This window comes from Amblyomma maculatum, chromosome 2 (genome assembly GCF_055883805.1).
Source record: "Amblyomma maculatum isolate TAMU_Amacu chromosome 2, ASM5588380v1, whole genome shotgun sequence".
NCBI lineage: Eukaryota > Metazoa > Arthropoda > Arachnida > Ixodida > Ixodidae > Amblyomma > Amblyomma maculatum.
The window spans coordinates 53,808,349-53,833,953 of record NC_139345.1 but is presented as its reverse complement, the minus strand read 5'-3'; the positions used below and the strand labels follow the sequence as shown (position 1 = coordinate 53,833,953).

Here is a 25,605-nt window from a genome sequence, read left to right as displayed (position 1 = left end):
CAGTGGTAGTGAATACTAGTAAAGGTGGTTGCTCTTACTACCTTCTATAGGTAGTAAATTTTATAGGTAGTTGCTAGAGGTAGTGCAGTGCGGTGCAAAAAGCTCGACGATGTTACAAACAGGCAAAATGATAAAAACGATCATTTATCTAGGCTGACATTAAGCTGGCGGGACGGGAAATGATGCTGTGTTGCCTGTTGCACGTTTGAAACCTTCGAAGAAATGCGAGGCATGGAGTAACGCGCGACCTTGTAGAAAGAAGGCTCTAAACTTATAAGAATGCCCTTCGCTTCAGTCGTAGGTGGCCGGATGCGATCTTGCTGTGAAGTCGACGTTCGTGAACGAGTGCCAATTGATCGGTAAATCAAATATCAGAAACCTGTTGCCAGATCTATAGACTTTGACTGCCCTCCCGAGAAGAATGTGGATGCGACATCTATCCCTGTTTGCTGCGCTGTAACAGTTCATGCTGAATGCAATTGAAACCCAAGTCACTAGGAATCAGCAGCCCTTTGAAGAAAACAGAAATAATAAAACGAAGATTTATCATTTGGCAAACAGTGTTTGAATATTTGTTCGCTGTGTTTTCGACATGTAAAATGTCCTGGCCACTGATGCATCACTTGCACATGGATGATGGATGTCACATCAGCGAAATGAAGCCGTTGCTGTGAAAGGCCACTTGTGGAAGTATGACAAGCGCCGCTCCCGCGCGCACGTGGAGAGGTAAATCAGCACCCGTTTGGGTGCAGGCAAGCAGGCGCGCGTCTGCGATCATCAGGCCCATGCACGGCGGCGACAAAAAGCGACCGCTGCCGCCTCAGCCAGCGGCGCGCGCCGAGAACGCGCGCGTCGCGACCTCTCAACTCGGGAGAGGCGACCCAGGGTCCCGGGTCGCCAGGTTTCCGCACCTCTCACCCGCCTCCCCGGGCGCTCTCCCCGGCGGCGCCTCAGCAGCAGCCTCCTCGTTGCCCGGCAGCAGCGCGCGCTGAGGCGGCGGCGGCGCACCGGCGGGGGGCGTCCGGGGGAGGCGGGACCTGTGCGCATGCGCAGCGGCCCATCGGGTGGCCCCGGCAGCCAATGAGCGCCGGGGTCCCGCCCGTGCCCCGAGAGATCCCGCCAGGGCACGACCGCGGCCGCGCGGGGGGCGCCGCGCACACAGACGCCACTAATCGGCCCCGTGAACCATGGCCGGCCGGAGGTGGCCCGGCTCCTGCTGCTGCTGCTGCCGACGCCGCCGTAGCCTGTGCGCGTAGCGTGCGCGCGCGCGCGCTGCTGTGGCCGCGCGACGCAGCACATCATGGCGCTCGCCATGACGCCCTGGAGGGACTCAGTGGACCCGGCCGACCTGGTGATCGGCCTGCCGCCGCCGCTGCCGCCGGGTACACCGCACTCGTCCTCGTCGTCGGACAAAAACGGCCAGCACGCGAACATCGAGTGCGTCGTGTGCGGCGACAAGAGTTCGGGCAAGCACTACGGCCAGTTCACATGCGAGGGATGCAAGTCGTTCTTCAAGCGAAGCGTGCGCCGGAACTTGAATTACACGTGCCGGGGAAACCGAAACTGCCCCATCGACCAGCACCATCGGAACCAGTGCCAATATTGCCGCCTCAAAAAGTGTCTCAAAATGGGCATGCGTCGAGAGGGTACGTGTCTGATGCCGCCCTTACTCACCCCCTCCTCAAACCCCGTACACACGCTCGTCGTCGTCGTTGTTGGTCGTCGTCGTGCTATCCCAAACCCTCTTCCCCATCCACTTGCTCGTGTGTTGCATCCCCCCTCCCACCCTGACCCCTCTTCTCCCTCCCCATGGCCCCAGTGTCGTGTGCGTATTTGTTGCCCCGTGCCCCCACTGGGGGGTCGGGGTCGCCGCCCCTGCCTGCACCGGTGTCAACCGCGATGCTGTTCTCTGTTTTGTTTTGTTCGATGTTTGTGTGCCTTGTGCTCCACGGCGCGCTCGACGCCACGTGATTTCAGGCCCGCCTTCTCCTCCGAAAGGTAGGACGTGTCTTTTATCTTATCCTCAAGAGCAATTTCGACGTGTCACACGTCCGTTATGTGCCTTCCCCCTTTTTAACGGAGGGTGTGGTGCGTGAGTGCTGCTGTTTATTCACCTGCGTGTACATTCACGGCTTCGTGTTTTCGCGTTGCGTCGGAGACTGCGACCACGCCGCTGCTACTCGCCGCTTGGCCTTGCGCGATCTCGACTTTCTGCTGCTCGTTCGCAGCCGCGTTCGCGTGGCTCAAGGTCACGTCGACAGCGTGCTTGTCGTCAACTGCTTCAGGAACTTGCTCGGCCGCTAGGAAGCGTTTCCAAATAAAGCCGGATCTTCACGGCGATCGCACGTGCACCGTGACTGTCAGACGGTCCCGTCGGCATGCGTTGAACAACGCGCACGCCGACAGTGCTACCTGCTCGGAGACAGCGAATGTGCTAACGCGATGACGCCCGCGCCGACGCTCGGTTTCCATTCTAACCGCTGCCAAGTGGCAGCGCCTTCGCGATTCTTGTTGGCGGTAATGGGTGTCCGATTTGGCAATTCTATTGCAAAAATTCCTTATGGCTTTTTCTTACACACGGTGTCCTAAGCACGGCACACTTAGTTAACTCATAGAAGGTGAGGAGTTGCCTGACCTCAATATTCTTAAAGCAGCACGCATTATGCAAATCAGTAACAATTAATGACTTCAGTAAAAAAGGCTGGACCTCTGGGATGCATAGCATAAAGGTACGCTTGTATCATGGAAGACTTTCGGTGTATTTAATTGATGACATTGCTAAGGGCTGTTTCGTCGTTGTTGTGCTGTTGACTATAAATACGACGTGGTGGCTCTGTAAAGCAATTCAAGAAAACGGTTATATATCATTCGAAGTTAATCGTACGGCATATTTGTGCTACTTTTGATTGTTCGGTGTCCGTTAAGCGAGCGATGCTGTGTACTGTTTATTCATGCATCCCCTTTGTAGTGCGTTGTGTATGTTGCTCGCTTTTACAGCTCGGCGTTCCTTTCACTTCTGGCACATATATCCCTGCTCCACATATTTGAGCGGCGTTGTCACAACGAGCGAGGAAGTGTGCCTTTGCTCTCTTCATTCATGCTCGCATGAGACAGGCCATGTTGTAAGCCACTCGCGCCATCGTTTACAATACTGACCGTGAACGGCACAGTAATGACAGCTTTCACTCAGTATGTGTAATCCACACGGCAAACGATCTGTTGTGCTGTAGTTATAGTGGCAGTGCATGTGAACTCAATGTGAATCTTCATTTTTTATCTTTAGAGGAGACGTAACATAATGTAAGGTCGACCAAAAGCACCAACGTTGTGACCGCTGCTGACGCCTGCATCTACCGCCTCTGGTTTAAATCCATGCTTATTGCACACGCTCGATAGTGCTGCTTCTGCGTGGTGCGCATGCATTCACATTCAACTGATCTGGCGTTCTGCCTACCTATCGACTAAATGTCAGATAAAATGTTACGGAAAGAGGGAGCTATCAAAAAAAGGGGGCTTGTTCATCACACACCCCTGTCTTGCCATCAAATTTTTTGGTGCGCGTTTACCCATTCCAGCTAGCTGCAATAGCCAGGCTCTTAGCTCTTCCAAGAGCTTCAAACAGTTTGCTAAGTACCCTCGGCGCACCGTCGTCACTTGCTTTTTTCAATACGACCTTGTTCCCTTTAAGGCTCGTCACTTCTCGTCTGTCTCGTCCCGAGTGAATGCGCTCCGCGGGGCCGTAATCCTCTTGTCACCTCCCCCGGCCCTCCGTTCTGTCTCTTTTAATGCTTTTTCGTTTTCGTCATTTTTTTTCTCCCGTTTTTCTTTCGGTTCGCCCTGCCGTGGTCGATCGCAGCGGTGCGCCGTATTGCCCCGCGCTTATCCACATGGTTGCGTCTTGGGCCGCCGCCTGCATTCACCTGCGCTGTGCGGAGTGATTACGGCCATCCATATCCTTCGCAGTCGAATCGCGCGGGAACGACCTTCGTCGTTCGCGCTTACGGGGAGAGCGGCGAATGCAGCATTTTGTGGGAATCGAACCGCGGAGCAATATACATATTCATAGTGCGGGGATGCCGTGTTGCCGCCTAGAATGTGACAAAAAAAAAAGCAATAATAAGTTGCTGCGAAGCTCCGTGGAGCTGTCGGGGCCGCATATATGCATGTGGTCAACTTTTACGCGCGCACACGCTTCGCGCTCTTTCAGGTGATTCCAATCTGTCGCTGCTGTGCGTATTAAGGAAATCAAGGTGCAAGCGTGTCTATGCTGCTTTTATCTTAGCTATCGTTCTCTCCTGTTAGAATTATTTGGCGCCCCTATCTTGTGAAGGCACAAATATTGATTTCAGCTGCGGGGACATTGTGGGTCAGATGCCCCACGACGTAGCTGCGTGCATGATGCAGTTACTGCTGTACTTTTACACCTCATTTATGTCGCAGGAGACAAATAGGAGCCTAATATCGCTGTGATACAAGGAGATGCAATTTTCAACCATTTTCTCTTTGTGTGTACATGTTTCATGCTCACAACAAATGGGCATATCGGCTCCTTTCTTACAAAAAAAACTAAACAAAAAAACTGGCGGATTTGTAATGACTCAGAGCTAAAGAAAATATTTTACCCAATCAAGCTGATATAAATTCTCACGCCACTCCCTCGTGATCTATGCATGATGGTGGGATAACTTGGTATTTTATTATATCCTTAGTAGATCTGTTGAAAGACATACGGTACAGCGTGTAGATATTTGTGCACCTCGCGATAGAGCATAACTTCGCTGACAGTTATTCGAGTCATCGTATTAACCTTGAATGTCAACTACAATGACTATTGGGGCCCTGGGCTGAGGGTACCACTCCCCGTCTCTGAACATGTAATGGCCATATCAGAAAATAAACGTTTTTCACTCACTCACTACATCAACGTACTTCAAAAGCGGGAACGCTTGATGTTCGATGAATAGTTGCAAGGAATTATATTACAACAATGTCTGAACTGTTCATCGTCTTCGTAGTGGCGCAGGCTGTGCAGTGAGCAGAGGCTCGCAACCAACACTTTCACTGACTGCCTGAGCTTGCGGTGCGGAGCGAAAAAGACGCGCACGCTATGTAGGCGGCAATGTTTTTAGTGGGGGGCATAAACGTTGCGGGAAAAAAAAGCGCGGGGCAAGCCCGGCACAGCGTTGCGCAAACGTCCCACTTGGCATTGTCCCTGCGGAAGCTTTGATAAGCCGTTATATGCATGCGTGCGCCGGCAGTTTATCACGGCAGGAGATTGCTCATGTTGCGACCTTGGATTATCTTGGCTTTATTCTTCTCTTTGCTTTTTCGGTTCATCATCCCATTTTTCTCTTCTCTCCAGTTTTTTTTTTTCTTTTTTTTTTTTTCTCTCCACTCTCGCTTGAAGCCCACTCACCCGTATACGCCACCCTCTGGTTGGTCCGAACGCCTTCCTCTCGCGAAAAAATGGCTTCCCTTTATACGCAGCGTGTTTTCTATGCCGGAGGTGGCTTGTGGGGTGACGTAACCCGCTGACTCCGCCGCACGACTGAGGATTAAAAAGCTTGGGAGGGAGTCGGAGGTGGCTGGTCTGCTGTCGCTTTCCATGCCTGGTGCAACGTCTCCAATTAATTGCCCTGCGGTGGTGACTCTCAAAGCGTGAACGAAAGTGTAGGGGGATGTGAGGGTTTATGTGCGCTTAGTGTGATGAGCTCGGCACCATAATGCTGCGTTATGTGTTTGGTATTCTCGCTACTTGAAGAGAGGGTAAAGAGGCACCGAGGTAAAGTGGGATCGTTGCTTATAGATTTTGTACAGAGAAAATGGAGCTTGGAAAAAAAAAGAAAATATTCGAAAGGCACGGAAAGTAAGCTCGGGGAAAATGAAAAGCAACGCAGCTGGAGATATACATACTCCGGATATGTGCACTTATCGCTGTCGTTAGTCCCTGTTTAAACATCCATGTCAAACCGCAGCCATTTATGTATAATAGCGAGCGCACTTGTGAAAAAAGTATCGGAAACCCCATCGATGAAAACATTGCTGATTTCTTTACAAGCACTAGTGCTGCGTATCAAACTTTGAGAGCGTCAGTACAGTAGCATGGCGCGTGGAGGCTAGAATGAATGAATGTAAAACTTTAGACAAGGGGAATTCTCCCGGCGTTAATGGGGCCCTCAGTCCAGGGCCCCAGTGGCCTTTGCCGTCTTGCGAGGCGACGCTGTGTCGATCAGCTTGAGCTGCTCATAAGGCGTAGAGTCGCAAGTCGACCATATCGTTTTCCGAGCTGAGGTTCCTCTACGACGTTTTCATTTTACGAGTGATAAAGAGGAATTTACGTTGTAGACTCGCGAATAGACTTTCATTTTTCCGTGCATTGGCCTGCGAACAGTCTAATTATCCGTGGTCTGGTCACGAGTTTTCAAATATGATGGAAAGACCAACAGCGGAGCAGCAGGGCCGCAGCGACTCCTGGTAGCTGTTTGCCTCTATGGTAAGAAATCCGGAATTAAGCAGGCTGGGAAAGGGAACTACAGATGGAAGGGGCCGAGAACTAAGTTCCGCATTCAAGCGACGCGACGTTACGCGCTCTAACCTAACTATGTAAAAAGTTTTACCTGAAAGAACCAATCGATCCATCATGAAAAACGGGTTCCGATTTACGCTTGGGTATTAGCGCCGGATGTTCTGCTCACGTAAACGTAGATGGTGTGGCACTCGGCTTAGCGCGCCTATAGCACCTGTCGTCATACGGCTTTCTTACAACGCCTATAAAGACATGATAGTAGTTTCTGCTGCAGCCGCAACGCCTAAAGTGATAGGCCAAGTAAAAAAAAAAAAAAAAAAAATCTTGCGGCGAACAAAAAAAATTATTCATTTCTTATGGCCGTCACGCTTACACTTATACTTGTTCGGGACGCTTAGACGGCGGGGCAAGTCAGTGGATGCCATCTCGACCTATGAAATATGAAACCCTCACTTGTACGCCCTTTCGCGCTTTATTTAGTTGCCTTCTTGTGCACCTTGCTTGGGACATCATGCAGGGCTCGGTCTTTTTCACGGGCGCAGACTGTGCGTACATGTACAGCAGAAGGGGGGGATGTACGGCGTTATCGGGAGGTGTACGTGCCGAGAGGCCGTCGGCGGCTGCAGGGGCGACGTGCTTCGCAACCAAACGCCGATTGCGTGAACCGGCGGCCGGAACGCGGAAAAGGCGCCCCTCCTTCTTTCCCAAATAAAAGGTCCCGTCGGGGTCTGCACGTATTTAGAACAATTTCGCCTGTGCGGGCGCGCGCGCTTCGAGCAAGGGGGCTTTAGCAATGCACGCACCGGAATCTGCGGCTTCAAGTGTATTTAGCGGTGCATGCGTGGTTCAGCTCGGCCATATGCCGGCGCTTGTTGCCAATTTGGAATTAGACGGCATTTGTCCGCTGGAACGTCTGTTTCGAGCGCACAAAGTGCGCAACAGTGTAGCAGGGACCGTATGTATCTGTCCACTCAGGAACCATATTTCTTCCCAGTCTTCAGACTTGTGCCGTCTTTACGAGACCAGTTCGTCTTCGAGAATGCTATTTAGAAGGCAGCGAAGGCGTGCATCGGGGTGATAGGTAGGGAATAGCTCCAGGGCCCCAGTGGCCTTTGCCGTCTTGCGCGCTCTGTCGATCAGTTTGAGCTGGTCATCAGGGGTCGAGCAGGACAGCGCAACGTTCCACTGCTCCGGTGTTGGTGTGGTGTTTATTGGCGCTACCTGTGTTTTTTGACACGCCCATGTAACATGGTAGAGTGTAGAGGATTCCCCGCATAGTGGGCATTTATTCTCACATGTTGTAGGATGGATTTTACTGAGTAGACTCAGGTTGGGGTAGTAGTCGGTGTAAACACAAGAGAGGAGTTTGTACGCATTGTAGTCGCCGTCTAAATAACGAAAAAAAAAAAAAAAACCTCCGGGACTGTATCATACAGCCTTACGAAGTCACCTGCGTACCTCTAAAGGGACAACACGCAGTGCATCGCCATTCGCCCTTAAAGCTATTTACGGACGAGTCATTACACCAGATGCAGTTGAACGCTGGTGTAGTACAAAACTGACCTATACTTGTCCGTCTTTGTTGTCGTTGCCCCGTTTCAAAGATGCAATCCGATAACTAACCTTGCTTGCCGCTCTACTATTGTTTCGCATATTGTGTGACTGTAAGAGGATCTGTTTCGCATTGCTGGTGCAAGAAAGGAATTCGTAATTTCCTTGGCAGTATGTGGGAATGCGTTAATTCCAATCAAGGAACGGCAATCAGCATTGTATGCTACATACCAAGCGTGCATTCGAACCCTATGCTCTAATACTTGGTTCCAAACAAAAAAGCATGAAAATAAAGAAGATGGAAGGATTCATGCTGTGAAACATCCATGGCTTCGTTTAGAGTTCGGAATAAAGGGTGTGTAGCTCGTCTATGTTTTCACCGCAGTCGAAACCTGTATAGTTTCGGTTAGTGTTCTCAGTCAGTCGTGTGTAATTCGTCTGTACATTTACCGCAATCCTGGCACAAGCGTCGTATATAGGTCGAAAGATTGCAGACCAGCGCACGGGTTAGCGAAACTCCATCATATGCGTCCATGCAGTAGCTCGCATGAACACGTAAGTGCCAACAACCTAGGAAAGATTACAAAACTATGTTCCACTCCCAGTTCTCTGTCTTGCGGCCGGCGTAAACTTTTCAAATTCGTGAGGTAAACGTCCGAAGCTTTGAGTTGCGCAGCACGGATGAAAGAAGACCACCGAGAGATAGGTAAATTCATTATTTATTCTAATTACTTAAGTGGTGGTTTGACTGAATAACGCATTGAATCAATTGCGCCGTGCGAAGCGGTACAGCGCTTATGACCGCTACACCTGAGGCGCAGTCAGCAGGCACGTCGTTTCGTTCAGAGGTCGATGCTGTCGTTACGAATCTAACCGCTGCAGCCCAGAAACGCATTTTACACTCGGCTGCCCTCAACATATGAGCAGATACGTACGGCGAAGGGGTAGGGTACTTCCCAACCGCTCTTTGTTCTTAGAGGCGCGCCATCGCGGTTAACTTCACGCGTAACTGCACAGCTACAGGATCGGCACTTCCGGCAGAGCTGGTTATGCGCCGCGGCGCGAGAGATGATGCGCAGTACGTCGAGATAGTTGGTGCCGTCGATCACCACCGCGGTATGGTCCGGTTGGATGCGGCGCCTCCGCCGCCGCCTCCTCCGAATAATCGCGTACCTCTAGGCGAGAGGAATAGAGAGAGAGAGAGCAGGAGGAGGATAGGCAGACGGAGGCTTCTCGCGTTCCACGGCGCAGGTCTCGCACGCGCAACTTCCGGCCAGTGGTGGCTGGTATGCTGCTGCTGCTACGCACACTCTTCGCCGCCGACTTCGTGCGCGCATATGCATGACAATTCCCCGAGAGAAAGACTAGTATGCGCGGAATAAGATATCGTCCTGCGCGATCGTCCTCTCTGCCTTGCATGTACCCGTACAGCGCAGTAGACGTAATGCCCCGGCAGGTGCGCAGCAGTGGCGGGGGGATATCTTCACGCGCTCTGGATTTGCGCGCCCCGACCGTGAGCGTATGCGTCGTGCGTGAGGAGCTGCGGGCGCCTGGAGCGTCGATGCCATATGCATCGCGCGCGCGCTTGCGATGCCGTCATTACCGTGCAGTCGGGCGGGATTGAGCCTTGATAAATGGACCTCTCTACAGCTTCGAGATTATGCCGACGGACATTCCGCTCTTTTTTTTTTTCTTGCGATTTTTGTTCCTTTTTATTTCTCTCCTTTCAACGCGACTTGTCGCCCTCTAGGGAGCAGTCCAGCACTTACGTGTTATATATGTGTATATATAGATATAGACGTGACCCTTATGCCTGGCCGCGCAGCGGCCTCGAACAGTGTATGATATCCCGCTGCGTGCCAAAGGTTTTTACGGCAGCGTACATGCATGCCGTGCCGATGGGGAGGTAAATCTCTCTACGCAATCTCTTGCGTTGACACCTTGAGCGTGCTTTTTCTTTGTCGCGCTCTCGTTTCGTTCGAGGGCGCGGTCAAGGTGCGCGGAAAACTAGCGCGCGCTACGGCATCCAGACCGAGTTCGATGATATAGATAACGCTTGGTGTTGAAGAATCCGCTTACAAGTGGCAGCGGTAGTCGCACTGCACAGGTGTCACTGATTCCAGCGCTGAGGATGCATGGTCGAGTAGAGATTACGCGTAAAGCATGTTGACGCGCCCAGGTAGCTTTCGCATACGTGACTTCGCCATCTTCAGGTATACACTAGTAAGGTTATAGCTTGCACAGAGCTCAGTACGCAGGAACCAGTTGGCAATACGAGGATTAGCTGAACGCCCAGGTTCTCGCTGCGCTTTCTGACCAAAAGGCCGCCGGCCGGCCGCTGCGTCGTCAGTGGAAAAAAGACATTTATACGTAAGCGCGGTCATTCTTATTTCACAAAACATAGCGTTTGCGTGATGGCGTGCACGTGCATCTTTGTTGCGGCAACTGCGTTTTCGAGACAATCACGTGATGCAGGAACTGATCGAATGACCTAAACGCGCTGTTGTAATAAACTCAGATGAAATGCGGGGCACACGCAGCGCCTGCACCGTCATTTGTAACTTTACTGCATTTACCTATTTTGTATTGGCTGCACGTTCCGAAACTTCCCTCGTTAAAGTAAAAACAGATCACGCGTTGGCATTACGTATGCGTTCTGGTTCGTGTCATGTCATGTCGGGTAGCGTGCCCTACGCCCTCTATTCCTGGTGCTTGGGAGGCTGTGCTGCCTCTTTAGTGTTTAATACAATGGTAATCACACTCCAAGAACTCAGGTCTCCCTCGTATAATAATTGGCATGCAGCGACCGGAGCGCTTCCGACTGGCAGGAAGAACGATGCTCTCTCACGACATGCCTCCCCTCGCAGCGCACGCGTCTGCACCAAGCAGCGTGCATGCCAACCCTCTTTCGGCGGGGCGTATAAGGTAACAGATGAGCACTGGATACCTGAAAGGATTAAAGGGCCGAGAAGAGATTTGCCGCAGACGCAGACGCCCCGGAACACCGGTCGTATAGGCGAAGGTATTAGAGGGATTACGTTCGCCGGAGCGTCGCGAGGGAGCCGGGAAGATGCGGCAGCGTGCCTCCTATGGTTGGAGGAAGGGGGGGGGGGGGGGGGGGGGTGAAAACAGGGACGGCCTTCATTGGATGCAGTAGAAGCAGGAGAAAGGGATATCATTTTATGCACAGGAATCGTAACAGTGCATGCAGTGTTGTACGATAGAGGCCATGGAATAGAAAAGTTATATACAATGGTGTATTAGAGCACATGGAAGTTCGTTGGAAGTGCGCTGTCATTCGCGGTTTGTACAATTTGTCGTCTGCGTTGGTACTGAGACAAAACCACCTTACCTAAGTGAGCAGCCTTGTCATTTTGAAACAATGGAAGTCTTAAATCAACATACGCTACACCTAGCGGCAGACATTCAGTAATTGAACTACTGTAACTGAATTAGATTTCGCAGTAATCTGTAATGTAAAGAATGACTTTCCTGCTGTGGTGATTGTAATGTGATCAAATATTTTAGGCCAGTAATATCGCAGCAAAAGTAATTGATTTCTTCTGAAATTACTCTAATAAACAGCACGACTGCTCTTCCTGTCGATTGCACTATGTAAAGGTGCCGCGAAAAAGATGGAATTGAGTAGGGCTGAGCGTCGATCTGTGGTGCCCTTTGTCAATGGGTCACTCACTCTGAGTATCCTATGGGTAGTTGCAACCATTCCCCAAGTAGCAAGATGTAAAGGCCGCCGAAAGGACCGATGATGCAAGACGGCTGGAGTTGAAAACTATATTTGGGAGCGCGCAGGGCACTGTGGTGCCTGCATACTTACACTCATCGCCACGGGGCATAAAAGGGTAGATTGTGGGGGATACAAGCGGAAATGTCTATAGCGGGAACATTACTGATCGCAGAGGGCCATGGTTGTGGTTGATTCATGGGCCCACGGAGGCAACCTGCTTCGAGGGCGTCGAACAGTGCGTGGGCAGTGCATTGGAAACAGCTTCGGGCAAGCTATATAGGCTCTGTGTTCGCCGGTCGTTTCTGTCTTGAACGCAATGAAAGTGACGAGCATTCGACCATTTGTTGTTTTGTTGCTGTTTTCGTATATTTGTAATAGCGCGTGCAACACGAAAGACGGAGGGAATATTTGTCTGAGACGGATTTTGTCGGGAAGGCGACAGAATGTGTTTGTCGCGCCGGGAGAGAGTTTGTTTTGTTTACTTACTTTGCTTAGTTTTAGTATATAGATCAAGAGCAGAAAGTAATTTAAGAGTAATTGCATCACTCCGAAGTAATGCTAATATATATATATATATATATATATATATATATATATATATATATATATATATATATATATATTATAATTTTTGGAAGCAGTAATTTGCAATGTAATTAATTCACATTTTCGCGTTTTTCAGCAAAGTTGTTAGTAACGTAATGTCTTTTCAAAAGGAATTTCGCCATGTTTGGCTATTGGCATGTATATATATGTAGAGTAACAATCCGATATTTTTTCCGCGTTCTTTATCCTTTCCGCTTTACATTTATGGACTGATATGCAGCTACAGTTAATACCGTTGTATTCTTGCATTGTTGGCGTCAACTCCGTGGGGGAAGCGGAATAACAGAAATATTTATCAGAAGAAAATTCTCGCTGACTTATCTCCACGGAGGGAGCGATTGGGGGGGGGGGGGGGGGCGTAATGGAAGGGAGGAGAGGGACGACGCCAAAGTTGAGGTCTCAAAACGTCGCAGCAGAGTGACATAAAGTCTCATGTAATAAAAACAGGAGTTTTGAAAGTGCCAAGAGCCAAGCGGATGGCTTCGCTGATCGGTGCCGTCTCGCCTACTGCGTTTCTTTTCTTTTTTTTTTTTTTCGCTCCGTCTTGCTGTGGGCGGAGATGTTGTTGTTGTTGTTCTCCTCTAGTGTGATGGCACATACCCACACAGGGGGATCGGCCAAGAATTGGGGTGCAGAGATATTAGATTTTAAGATGTATAACTACATCGCAAAAATAACAAAAAAAAAAAAATAAATGCTAGGGAATAAAGAAGGAAATGTAAATATGATAAACCAAAATATAAAAGATTAAATACTAAGGCACGCAGTAGGAGAATAGTAAGATTTATATGTACAGATTAAAACTTCAAAGCATATTAGCAAGGTAAGGGTACACATAGACGCGGTCAGGTTGGTCTTTCACCTCTTCCGAATTTATTACTACAGCTGTGCATTATGCCTTACGTAGATTCCAGTGCTCTGAAGTTGTGCTTCGTGGACCTGTGGCTTTTTCTGTCCGATAAATGTCTTGTCCGCGAGTAAGAAAACACGCCGGATTCGAAACACTTTGCGAATAGATACTTAAATATATATATAGAAAGAGAGAGAGAGAAATAAAACAGCAGTGAAACCTTGATTTTTGGCTCTCCTTGTCAGGAATTTCAAGACTGTTCTGCTTCCCAAGTGCTTTCAGCTGATCAGCTCTTGTAGCGTAAAGTATAAATCAGAGGTGATTAATTCTGTTAAAATTGATGACGTTCATCGGTTCTGCGTCCAGACTGGAAAGCTAGACGTTGTGATAGTATGCGGTTGCTTCCATAACGGTAGAACTGAAGGGCAGACCACTTGGGCAGGTTCCATGGTAAGGCATGTGCAGATAAAAAGAAAAAGAAAAAAAAAAACACAGTTGGTGCAGGCCCAGAAACACGATGGACACCACTGCCATTTGTGATACAGTACGAATTTCGAGACAACCTCAATAAGCATCCACGTGAGTAGGCGCCAAAGTCATTTGTTCGCGTCCGTAACGTTCAGCAGTAGCCCTCTTTCTTGGCTCTTTCATCGTGATTAGAGTTTGCCACTCGTGATTCTTGACACCGCGGCGCTATAAAACTGTCCGGCCAAGGCCAAGTGGATGTGGCTTATGCTGGCTGCTCCCATGGCCATATGACAGAACAATTCGAGAATGTGCCAGGAATGTGTGAAGCGTCATCCAGAAGCTGGAGGTGCTGCACTGAGCGCCTTTCCTTGCCGAGCGAGTAAACATTTTATGGGCATCATGGGAAGGTGAGATCACATAGCACTCATACAAGCGGGCAATTTTCGATCTGCAGCAGGGGTTTCAAAATCATGTTGCTATGTTGGCCACTTTGAGAAAAACTTTGTCCCTCTTGAACCGGGAACTGGAAAATAACAGTAGGAAGGAATGAATACTAAATTAAAAATAGGTATAAAATGCATAAACCTTTGAGAACGTCTTGTTCCCAGAGCACACGCCGGACGGTCGGCGCCTCAGGATGGACTGGAGAGAGCTACCAAAAGAGCAGGATGGTTAACGCCACATACACTTATCTTCAGAAAAGAAAAAAAAAAAAAAGGCATGCGTACTTGGAGACGAAAAAAGATGCGATCTTATCGCGGCTGGTTATTGAAGGCGATGAAATCCACCCGAAGTTCGCTCAGATTAAATGTGCCAGTGTTTTTCATTTCAATAAAGAACGCGTGCCGTCTGTAGTACGAGGGCTTTTAGTGGATTCTAAGTTCGAAAATGCGTCTGATGGGCAAACTCGCGAAGATGCCACGTGCTTTCAGAAGAAAGCCTGAAATGTTTGGAGCCGCCGGATCACATCGCATAGCTCCGCCTGAACGAGTACCGAATGGGTCGTCCAGCGCTACAAGGGGTACAGGGGATGTCAAGTTGTCAAGTGCTCACGTGTTCGCAGCTGAAATTTGGTGCGTTGGAATCCCGAAGGTTCGTACCCCAGCGGTCTTTAAGAACGGTTGCGCGTGTGATACACGGCGTTATGCAGTCGGTGGGTAACTGTAGGCAGGAGAATCGGAAACCCTGATATCATTTTTGGCGAAATGAATATTTTACTTTTATGAGAGGAGAAGAAGAGAATGGACAGGGGATATTTTTCTATTTCATCGCTACCGCGTTGCTTTTAGAGATATACTTTTTGGCGCTAGCTATAGGTATGCAGATCCCACGCTCATCCGCAGACAGGATCCATAATTGAAGCGGCCAAAAATTTTGTTCATTACAAATCGTTGTTAATATTTTGTATATATTTCCACATTATCACTAATTTGTCTTTGATCTCTCTCGAATTTCCATAAAACCCTGAAATCCGAAGACAATGGGAAAGAGTTTCTCTTCATCGTGGGACCATGCGCGGGTCCTGGTCGGCATATATAGTCGCTTCGGAAACAATTTTTTAGAGACCCTGACGACAGCTCATTTCAGTAATTTTTCGGTGAAATATAATACTGTGATACGTTTTGGCAAATATGTGCTGGCGTTTGTTCGTAGGTTTCAAAATCGCACTTAATATTTGTTTTCGGTCGCTCGATTCACATTCGTGACGTCTACATCGGAAACGAACGTGCGACCATCGTTTTAATGTGAATAGCTCTTTATCTTAACCCCTGGAATTCGTGATAAAGAGCCGATGCACCGAAGTTTACTTTCGAAGAATGCCCAATGATTGTGGCGCTTGTATTTCATTCCCTTTTTAAACGTTCTGTCTTCGGCGGGAGTACCGTGTTTATCATCAGAATGCGGTAATAAGTTTGTTGTTAGCTTTCATTTGATGAAGCCGAAAACGGGACACGTATACATATGAGGTCCAATGTCTCTGGAACGCGGGCAAAACTTTCAGCTCACCCCATCGTGCCTACTTTCGGGGTGGTGGTGGTGAAAAACATTTAATTAGAAAATGAGAGTGTGCAGACCCAAAAAGGACCCTTTACATGAGTGGATTCTTTAGTCCGGGACCCCGCTGGACAAAGCTGCCGCCCTCGCCCGTTTCGCCAAAGCCCGTTGGGACCCTAGCGATGAGCAGCTGAGCAGGGCCGCCTCCCATGCCTCTCGGGTGGGGAAAGGAGTAGGGGAAAGGGTAGAATTGTTTTGACATGTCCACACCATATGGTTCGGGAATGCCGCGGGAGCAGGCATACGTGAACAAGCGCCTCTCTAGAATGGGCTGCACGGGCTACTGCGCATGTGCGGACAACGCAGCTAAGGAAAGGTTAACTTGCTTATGTTCTACTTAAGTCACTGTTAGTGTTAACTGGCAATAACTAAAGCGTTGTTGAAAGCTAACTGTAAAGTCGTGCGCAGCGAAGCACAGTGAATGAATCACCGTGAAAAATGGGTTCTGAGGGAGGGGGGGGGGGGGGGGGGGGAGCTCATCATGTAACTCACTTCTAGCTGGATGCCACAACACTGCCGTCAGAGAAGATAAGAACAGAGAACTAGGAACAAGGAGAGGGCACCAACACACGCTGTTTGGCCAAGGCGAAGGTGCTGGAGTTCAGTATATTGCATTCTGGGGCTCCAAGAACCTTCGCCTCGGCCAAACAGCGTGTGTTGGTGCCCTCTCTCATCGTTCCTCTCTTCTCGCACGTCACTGTTGAGATGTCCAGCATACGCACCAAAATGGGCAAAGGGGAGCGATACACGGTGTTCAGCAAAGAAAAGTGGCTGTTGGCTCCTCAAGGCAACACTGCACGATGCTCTGAATGCGCTACGCATTTCCTTCAATGCACTTCATGTTTACATCTGCTATGGACGACGAAATCGACAGTCAGTTTTTGTCGTTGGACTGTATACGCTGAAATTTGAGAAATGGCCGCGACAGGAGGTACTGCGACCTGGCTGTTGCCTTGTATAACAAGGGATTTGCAAACGTTTATGTTATCGATACACGCATCTGAACACTATATATGAAGGCCAAGCATGCACAGTTTGCCAGAAACTCGCCGCCGAAGTCGCGCGGGCAGCCGGCGCTGGTCGAGCAATGAGACGAGCCTGAGAACGCTGATGCCATGCAGTGCGCACGAATGCAATTGCGTTTGGTCCAGATAAACCGGGGACGCGTCGCGCTGACGCTATTAAACCGTCGCGCGGAGCCGCGCTCCCCTCAGCGACACGGTACCGCACACACACGCGTCCCTGGGAGGACCACCTAGCGAGCGGCGCGTCCCGTTCCCATGACGCGCTCCGCAGACACGCCCTCCCGCTCGTCGGCTTCCGCGCCGACCTGACCCACAAGTAAATCGCAAATACGGCGTGCCTTTACGGGGTGACAACGCGCGCCTTGCAGTGTAGTACACCCAGAGCTCCGCGCTCCCGTTTCGCCGACTGGGCCGCGCTCACCACTGCCGTTGGCTGTGTACCCGAAGGGAACGAGAAAATTCGACCTGGCGCAAATCCGGGATTAGTTCGGCGGATCGCGTTGGGCGAGTCCCATTCCCCGAGCGTGGCGATAAAACTTGATTTGTACGATCGTTAATGTCTCCTGCCGATGTCTATGCGTGCATGTCCCTGTGTGTATGCCCGTACGCAGTGGTTGAACAAGGAACTATCGGGATGTTATAGTGCTGTCGCAGATCTGGTCTTGGACGCTGCGAGCATGCGTTCGGCGGCCCGCTGCTAAGTCATATGTGCGCTGTCAACTCCGCTCGGGTCGTTGACGCGTTTACGGTGTTGACGCAGAGCGTAGGTAGACTTGCTGAGCTTTCGAGGATAGCTCCCACTTTGGATTTGCGTGAATAGTGGTGCCGGCGGGGCTTCGCGACGTTTACAGCATCGAGGTACCGTCGTCTATCGCAGCGGACACTTGTCATCGCAGTACACCTCAACGATCACGTACCATCGCTTGTGTTACGTACTACTACTGCTTTAACCTGACCGCTGAAGGTTGGTGATGATGGTGATTATGATAACGGTTTACTGAAGGCTTGGCTCGTTGTCGCATGGCAATTGGGCTGATGCAAACGCTAGGTTTGGTTTGTGGGGTTTAACGTCCCAAAGCGATTCAGGCTATGAGAGACGCCGTAGTGGAGGTCTCTGGAAATTTCTACCAGCCGGGGTTATTTAACGTACACTGACATCGCACAGCACACAGGCGCCTAGCTTTTCGTCTCCACCGAAAAACAGCCACCGAGGCCAGGATTCGATCCCGTATCCTTGGGCACAGTATTCGAGCGCCCTAACATTTCGCCACCCCTACGGGGTGATGCAAATGCTGCATTGAAGATATATTGGCTTGTGAATACGTTGTTTCTATGCTATGAAAAAAGACGGTGGAGAAAAAAGGATTTGAAAATTACTGCTGCGTGGCTAGGATTCGATCCCGTATCCTTGGGCACAGTATTCGAGCGCCCTAACATTTCGCCACCCCTACGGGGTGATGCAAATGCTGCATTGAAGATATATTGGCTTGTGAATACGTTGTTTCTATGCTATGAAAAAAGACGGTGGAGAAAAAAGGATTTGAAAATTACTGCTGCGTGGCCTTCGCATCAGTGTAAGGCGAACTGGCTGGTGGGCCAGTTTCTTTGGTTTTCTCTTTAGCTCAGTTATCTAAAACATTGGCTGAGCTCGAGTCCAATCGCGTGCTTCGCACGTGCCTGACCATAGTGAGATGAAGGCATCTCGCGTTACAATGCATCTCTCAGAATCTTTCGTGTCATTTCTGTCCGAAAATCGGCTGGCGTCACTGCGTCGCAAAGTTGGATCTCTAAATAATGGCTTATGCTGTATTTGTCCTGCGGAAATGTCATCAAACCTCGGAACAGGATCAAAAGCGAGAACGACGTAAGTGCACGAAATGACGCAGTATATGTACACCCCACCCAAATTTTTAACAATATCAAGTGTTGCGCCTGTAGAATGCTTCTCTCAGCTTTGCAGGTTTCTCATTCGTACATAAATTTAACGCGTGGCGCAGTAACAAATATATAATAACAAATTAGGATGGGAGGTTTGCTTGAAACCGTCATAATTAACTAAATATCACCATCCTTTGCCGCAACAAAGAGACAATTCAAGCAGCATATGCAGTAGCGGTTGATATCCATTTCGCTTCGTTTGGGTAAAGGATCGGTCTAAAACTGGAAGCGCCTGCAAATTTACTTTGGCAAGTTATTTGAGGGTAGATGCTCCGCAAGAACCATTGCGATGTATGCTGCTTGTTTGGTTCAGATCGTATACCAGACGGTGCGAATTAGAAAGCGGTGTAGCCGAGAGGAGCATTCTACGTGTTACAGTTAGATATGGTTAAAAAATTGGGCGGGTGTGCTTGCCTCTCGTCAGGCTGATTTCTTCGCTTTGAATCAAGCGTGCTCCTTATTTTATTCGCGCGCGCGTTGCCTAAAGTCGGGCTCTCCTTTGTAAGCCGGGAATCCAAAACGTCATCACAGCTGCAGTATAATTAGTATGCGTATCTAAAGCGTAGCAGGGGGCGGCAGAAAGTTAGGTGGGCGGATGAGATTAAGAAGTTCGCAGGGGTCAAGTGGATGCAGCTAGCACAGAACCGGGTTAAGTGGAGAAATATGGGAGAGGCCTTCGCCCTGCAGTGGGTATAATCAGGCTGATGATGATGATGATTTAAACAGCAGTGGCAGCCATTTTGTTGTGAGCGAAGCGGAGCGAAGGGCCACGGGCATATCTATATAATTAGGTACGTCATGTGCTCCAGCTTTCACTGCTTCAATAACATGCTGCACCACAAAATGGCGCCCACGACTTCGCGTGAATGCCTCCTGTTGGTGCTCAGCATGATAAAACAAGAAAGCAGACAAGCTGGCGTGAAAAAATAAAAGTTGAGATGAAAATATCAACTACACAGTTAAATAAAAAATCACGTTTCCTATTATACCGTATTTACCAAAAGTAACTGCGCAGGCTGGAGGATCTGATTCTCAGTCGCGTAGCGGTGCACTTATGTCACCCCTTAAGCTGCAAATTTCTCTAATATAAGTCGAGCTGCCATAGAATTCACGTTTTAGGCCTTTTTTATCTCCCAGTAAGCGATACGGGCTCCCTAATGAGAGCGCGAAGCAAACCATGCAGCCTGGTAATTTTTGGCAGAGACCATACGTCTCTTTGCATGGTGAAGGGAAATCCGCCTTCGTACCAAGAAGCGATGGCTGACGCGGTGACAGCGCGAGCCACGCCGGCCTCTAAGGCTATCGCGCCTTATGCGGCTTAACCTACATCGGAAGGTGGAAAAACTGCGGCCGTCGGCGCCAACTGAGGTGCCACTCTGCGCCGCCCGGGACGCTATTCACGTTTCCGCCCCAATGGATGTTAAGGCGTCGGCGATCGTGTCGCGACGAGGCCGTGTATGCCCTCGACAGGGCGCCCACTTAACCAGCGAAGCCATTCTTAATGACCCGCGCAGCTCCCCGCGGCTTTGGCAAAGTGTTACTTGCTCACATGTAGTTCTGGCTGTGGCCGGGCTAGGTCGGGAAAGCGCGGAACGCCCCCTGTGGCTCGAGCGAACTGCGATTCATCTTTGAATGACGATATTTTTCACTGGAACGGACAAGGAACGGCTCGCCACTCAACCAACCGACGTGAAGGCGACCCGCGTGGTCCCGAGGCGCGGTCTGTCTGTATTGCTTCTTAGTGGCACTCATTAGCCTTGTTGTACGTGGACGCCTTCCGAACAGAGTTATTACTTCGCTAAATGGTGTTCCAGCACCTACTCGCAGCTCTCTCGTTTGCGTTTGTCACGAGGCGAGCTGCAAAACACGCTGTCGAAGCGGATCCTGTCCAGCGCACGTGTCAAGCTGCGAGCAGATGTATATAGGGAGCGCGCTATCTCGATTGCCTGCTCATTATAGTAAGGAACGTTTTATATGTTATATATAGTCGAATGTGGGTAATTAAGACTCAGAGTAGCCTCAAGATTTCTTTCCAGTCATGGGCATTCCGAGTCAAGGGGACGCCGCGACCGGGCTCTCCATTATTGATGCACCGGTATCGAAGGACCCACTGCATAGATTCGAATAAACTGGAGTTTCGAATCAAGCGAGCTTAAATTTAAGATATTCCGTTCAAATTATTCGCTTCCATCCATGCGGGGGCTCTGAAGATTGCGTAGGGTCAATAATTCCTAAATCAGACATGTTATATGCAAATTCTTCCTCGAGGGGGCACAACTATACTTATCGCGCTCTGCATGCATCTCAATAGCCGGTAGCCCCTGGAAACATGCAATGCGGCAACCAATTTTTATGTGACCGGTGAAATATGGCATCTCACCGAGTTCATTGTTTCGTATTCAGCCTCCGAATAGATGCGTCAGCCGATAGATACACTTACGTGCGCTTGTTCAACAGGCGCTTTTCGCGTCCTTCGAAAAGGTAACGCACCTCGCGCGGCTTCTGCAGACCCACTTCGCGACCCACTGCTTGCAGCCGGCCCTGCAGGTAAAAACGTACAGCCGCCGCGGGCAAGCCGAAAATGCCTCTTGTCTCCTGTGCTGTGCGTCCGACCCGCATGCCTGTCGCAGTAACCGGTCAGGTCCGCATTACGCGATGCACACGGGCACCGCAGCGGCGCGGCGTGCCTGCGCAAAGTGCGAGCCAATCGTCTCCCCTTCCAAGGACGCGGAGAGCTAATTATCTCGCGAATGACCTAGGCTCGTGAACGGCTTCTTCGGCGCCCCGTGCGCGGCTGGGGCCGGCCGAGCGGCTCTTGGTTTTTTATGCCGCAGCGTCGTTATGTAGGCTACGTGGGAGGCTGGCGGATACTGCGCGCAAGGGTTGCGCGCAGCGAGAATATATACAGAGGTTCCAAGTTTTGCGGCATACCAATTATGTCTCCGCTAAACCCAATTGTGTGTGTTTATGTGTCTGTTTTTTTTTATTTATTTATTTATTTACGACGAGTTCGCATGCGGTTGTTATTAGAAGTTAATATTAGTAGTGATAGCAGTAGGTTTTGGCAGGAGCTCCAACCACAAATGTTAAAATGTGAGGAATAACTAGAAAAGGAAACAAAGTGACTCTTAAAGTACTTGACCTAAAAGCACCTAGCTGCACAGCCAAGTTGTCGAAACAATGAAGAGTGATTGAACTGGCTTGTTTACTATGTACACACGAGAGAAATCATGAAATAAAAGGAGTATCTCATCCAGGGGTTCGTTAAAACAGATGCTTGGGCAAGTTGGTAACTCATTTTGACCGGAACAGCGCGCACTAAGACACAGACAAGAAGAGAGACACGACACACACAGCGCTCGTGTGTGTCGTGTCTCTCTTCTTGTCTGTGTCTTAGTGCGCGCTGTTCCGGTCAAAATCATCCAGGGGATCACACAAAGTTGTAACCAGCTGCAGTGGAAGAAGCAAAATATTTGATATCTTTTTGAATTTTGCTGTATCCATACTTGGAGTGCGGAGTTAATTAGAAAGTCATGGAGAAAACCGAGGCAAGCCCGAACAGTTTGCTCCAAGATCCCTCAATTGGAAACACTGCCATTAGTTGGTTACCTATCACATCACATCAAGTATAGCTAATAAAGTACTTTTTTTGTGTGTGTGTGTATGTAATGGAATAGAACCTCCGCGCTTTTCGCAAGGTTCATATTTCCCCTCTGGCGAGATTGCTTCTATAGTAAAGTTGCTTAGAGGCAGGGCGCGAGCAATAGCGATGACGCTTCATTCTTCGTACGTATATACAGGCATCCTATCGAAACGACCTCTTGGGCTTTATGTAGATTTTGATTTCGTGGTAAAAAAGGCAGGATGTTATATATTCCAGCTTATATGCATATACATAGTCGCGCCTCGTTAACACGACCCTTATTAAATGGAAAACTCCAATAGTGGACATTTTTTTATAATTAAATTTTTAATGTATTAACGTCTTGTGCAAGGAATCTCGCTGTCTGGACAATAGACAAAAGGGAAATGCACAGGACCGATTGAGGCCCATGCTTTTTTGTCGCGTTAATATGGACATTGAATAGAGAAAAATCACTACAGTCTCCAAAAAATACATTTCATTTCGGAATGCAGTTAAACATTACAGGCGTGCACTTAAGTCTGCTTAAGTGCAGAAATGCGAAAACATTGCGAGTTCCTTACCTAGCTCCGTTATGAGTAATGTGTTTAATTGCTTAGTACCATTGTTTAGCTACCGTTTGTATTGGTCATATCCGGACGAATTTGAATTTCGGGGTCCAGAGCCCCAATTTTAACACCTGAGTTGGCCATAGCCAAATAGGCTAGACGCCAGTTTTGGCTAAATTCGGGCGAAGTCAGATTTTGGAGGTCCAAGAAGGCCAAATTGCGGAGGTTGCCCACGTACGCTTCGAGGTCACTACTCAATTAATCATACTCGAATTGGGTTATACATCGATTTTGGTCAAATTGTGTGGATTCAGGGAGCCAAATTTTTGAGCGTCGGATTGGCCAAACTCGAACTAGAATAGACACACTCTGGTGACGTCAATCATGAGAAGCGATATAGTAGTAGTAGTATAAAACATTTATTTGGGTTCTATGGGTAAGCGGGTTAGTCGGGTTCTCATGCAGTCCGGGACTCCGTTGGCTGATGCCGCTGCCTGAGCTCTCGCCAGCAAGGCCCTTTGTGCCGTAAGGTCGGAGGTGCATAGGGCCACCTCCCAATCCGCCCGCGTTGGGTTTTCTTTGCGAGGTATGGCTTGGTTTTCTTGGCAAGCCCATACCATGTGGTAAGGGAGTGTTTTTCGGCCGCAAAATATGCGTGCATTCAGATGAGAAAGTACCCGAACTTATTTTGTGCACTCTATCTGGGCTTTTGTAGGACAACGTTTGTAAACGCCCGAGGTAACACTCCTCTGATTTATCGAGTCATTTAGCAGGTGCTGGTAATGTTTGCCTCGCTAAGCGGACGTGTTGAAGTGTCTTGCGATATGTAGTGAGGGGCTGGAGGTGGTCATGTGAGGGGAGTGATGAGGAACCGCGGAAGAGGAATGCTCGTGCTGCGGTATGTGCACACTCGTTTCCCTCTACCCCTTGAAGACCAGGTATACCATATTAATTCTTTGTCTGAGGCCTGGTATCTGGCTTGGGATAGGATTTTATAGGCCAAGGGAGAAACACCGCCGCGCATGTATAGTTTCTGCAGGCTGTTTGGGAGTCGGTGACGATATATATGGAATCGATATGTGTTGCGGCTAATGCGATCGCTGCATGTCTTCGTGCGACGTCTGAATTTCTGGCCGTCAGCCGCGCTACCGCATGGCCTAGGCGAGTGACGGCTGCTGTTGTGACGCCTTCACAGGGACGTACCCGCAGCATCCACAAAGAAGGCTCCTTTGTCTTGGAGTAGTCATCCATCGTCCTGGCTCGTGCTTTGCGTCGTGCCACGTGATATTCGGGATGCATATTGCGTGGTAGGGGCATGGTGTGGAGTTTGCCTCTCCACTCATGTAGTATGTCCTGTCTCTGCTGCGTGGTGCTGGGTAGACTAATGCAAGCTGTTAAAGTACTTTCCGTCCAGTGGCGGTAACAGAGGCGGAAAGTTTGCGTTACAAGAGGAACCTCTATGAGTTCGTCGATAGCCTTGTGGATTCCAAGGTTAAGGAGCCGGTCGGTAGTCGCGGTGAGGGGTGGGCCTGCTTGTAGGCCATATGAAGTATGGTGTCGAGTTGCTTGAGGTCGTTCTCATGCAACTGATGGATGACTTTAGTAGACAAGCTCTGTCTACGCCATCCATGAGCCAATAAATGTTTTCACGTTAAAAGCACATGTGACTAAGTGAGGACCCTTTTCATGTTTGATTTCGTGCGAATTTGCACTTTGCCATTTTTTGTATTGTTTACACAATGACTGTGAAGAAAATTGCGGCTGTGTAAAGTATAGAAAACCAAATTCAGTCTTTTTTAGCTGCCTGAGTGCACATATGGTGAATATGAGCAGCCCTTGTAAAGTTAACTCGTTTATCCATAGTACGCCAGTACGTTATCCATAGCCCACTATATACATCAAGTTACACCGCATTATTTATATCATATTAGTGTCCGGAGTAGGGTTTCAAAAAATCGTCTTATTTGAACTTCACTGGCTACCCCTATGCCCGGAGGCTGACCTTTCCCGTCGCGATTCGTTATTACGGACAGCTCGCTTTATGGACCTTTCCTCGGGAACACTTGTCCGTAATAATGAGCCATGACTTATAGATATGAGGACCTATCGGGTTGGTCTTATTTGTCTCTTCATATACATTTAGAGTTCACCGTAACGACTGATTTCTGTTCCCCTTTGAATCATGTGTCATACATGCCCTCCCCCCCCCCCCCCCCCCTTATCCCTACCTTGTTTGCATCAAAATAGCATTCGTAAGCATGTAACAGTGAATACAACACATCCTGCTAAAGTTCTTCAAATATTTAAATCACTGAAACTAAAGGCTGTTTCGACTGGCGTGAGGCGCACAAGCTAATATGACCCTGTCGGATAAAATTTCAGCTAAGGCGCATGTTTAGGAAGCTTGCTTCAAGAGTCATTCAGTTTGTTTTCCCTACATCCGGAGGGGGAGACCGATCTCCTTATGACAACCGTCCAGAAGATGCAGGGCAGAAAGGGGGAGAGAAGCTAGATGGCTACACTGTATGAAGGAGAACCGAACAAGGGTTGAGGGAGAACCTCAGCTCACCAGCCAACCCAACGTTTCGACAAGGGGAACATTTCAACAACGAGAGGTCCCCTTGTCGAAACGTTGGGTTGGCTTGCGAGC

The 25,605-nt window shown here is 49.3% G+C and overlaps 1 protein-coding gene across 2 annotated transcripts in view; it reads left to right on the top strand.

Moving 5' to 3' along the window:
- Window positions 1–1,158: 1,158 nt before the first annotated feature.
- The window catches only part of svp (COUP transcription factor 2), a 147,792-nt gene continuing 123,345 nt past the window's right edge, over window positions 1,159–25,605 (top strand). For both annotated transcript variants that reach the window (XM_084594165.1, XM_084594166.1), the window contains exon 1: window positions 1,159–1,646. In XM_084594165.1, the coding sequence (XP_084450291.1) occupies window positions 1,301–1,646 (346 nt within the window). In that variant the 5' untranslated portion in view covers window positions 1,159–1,300. The remainder of the gene's footprint in view (window positions 1,647–25,605) is intronic.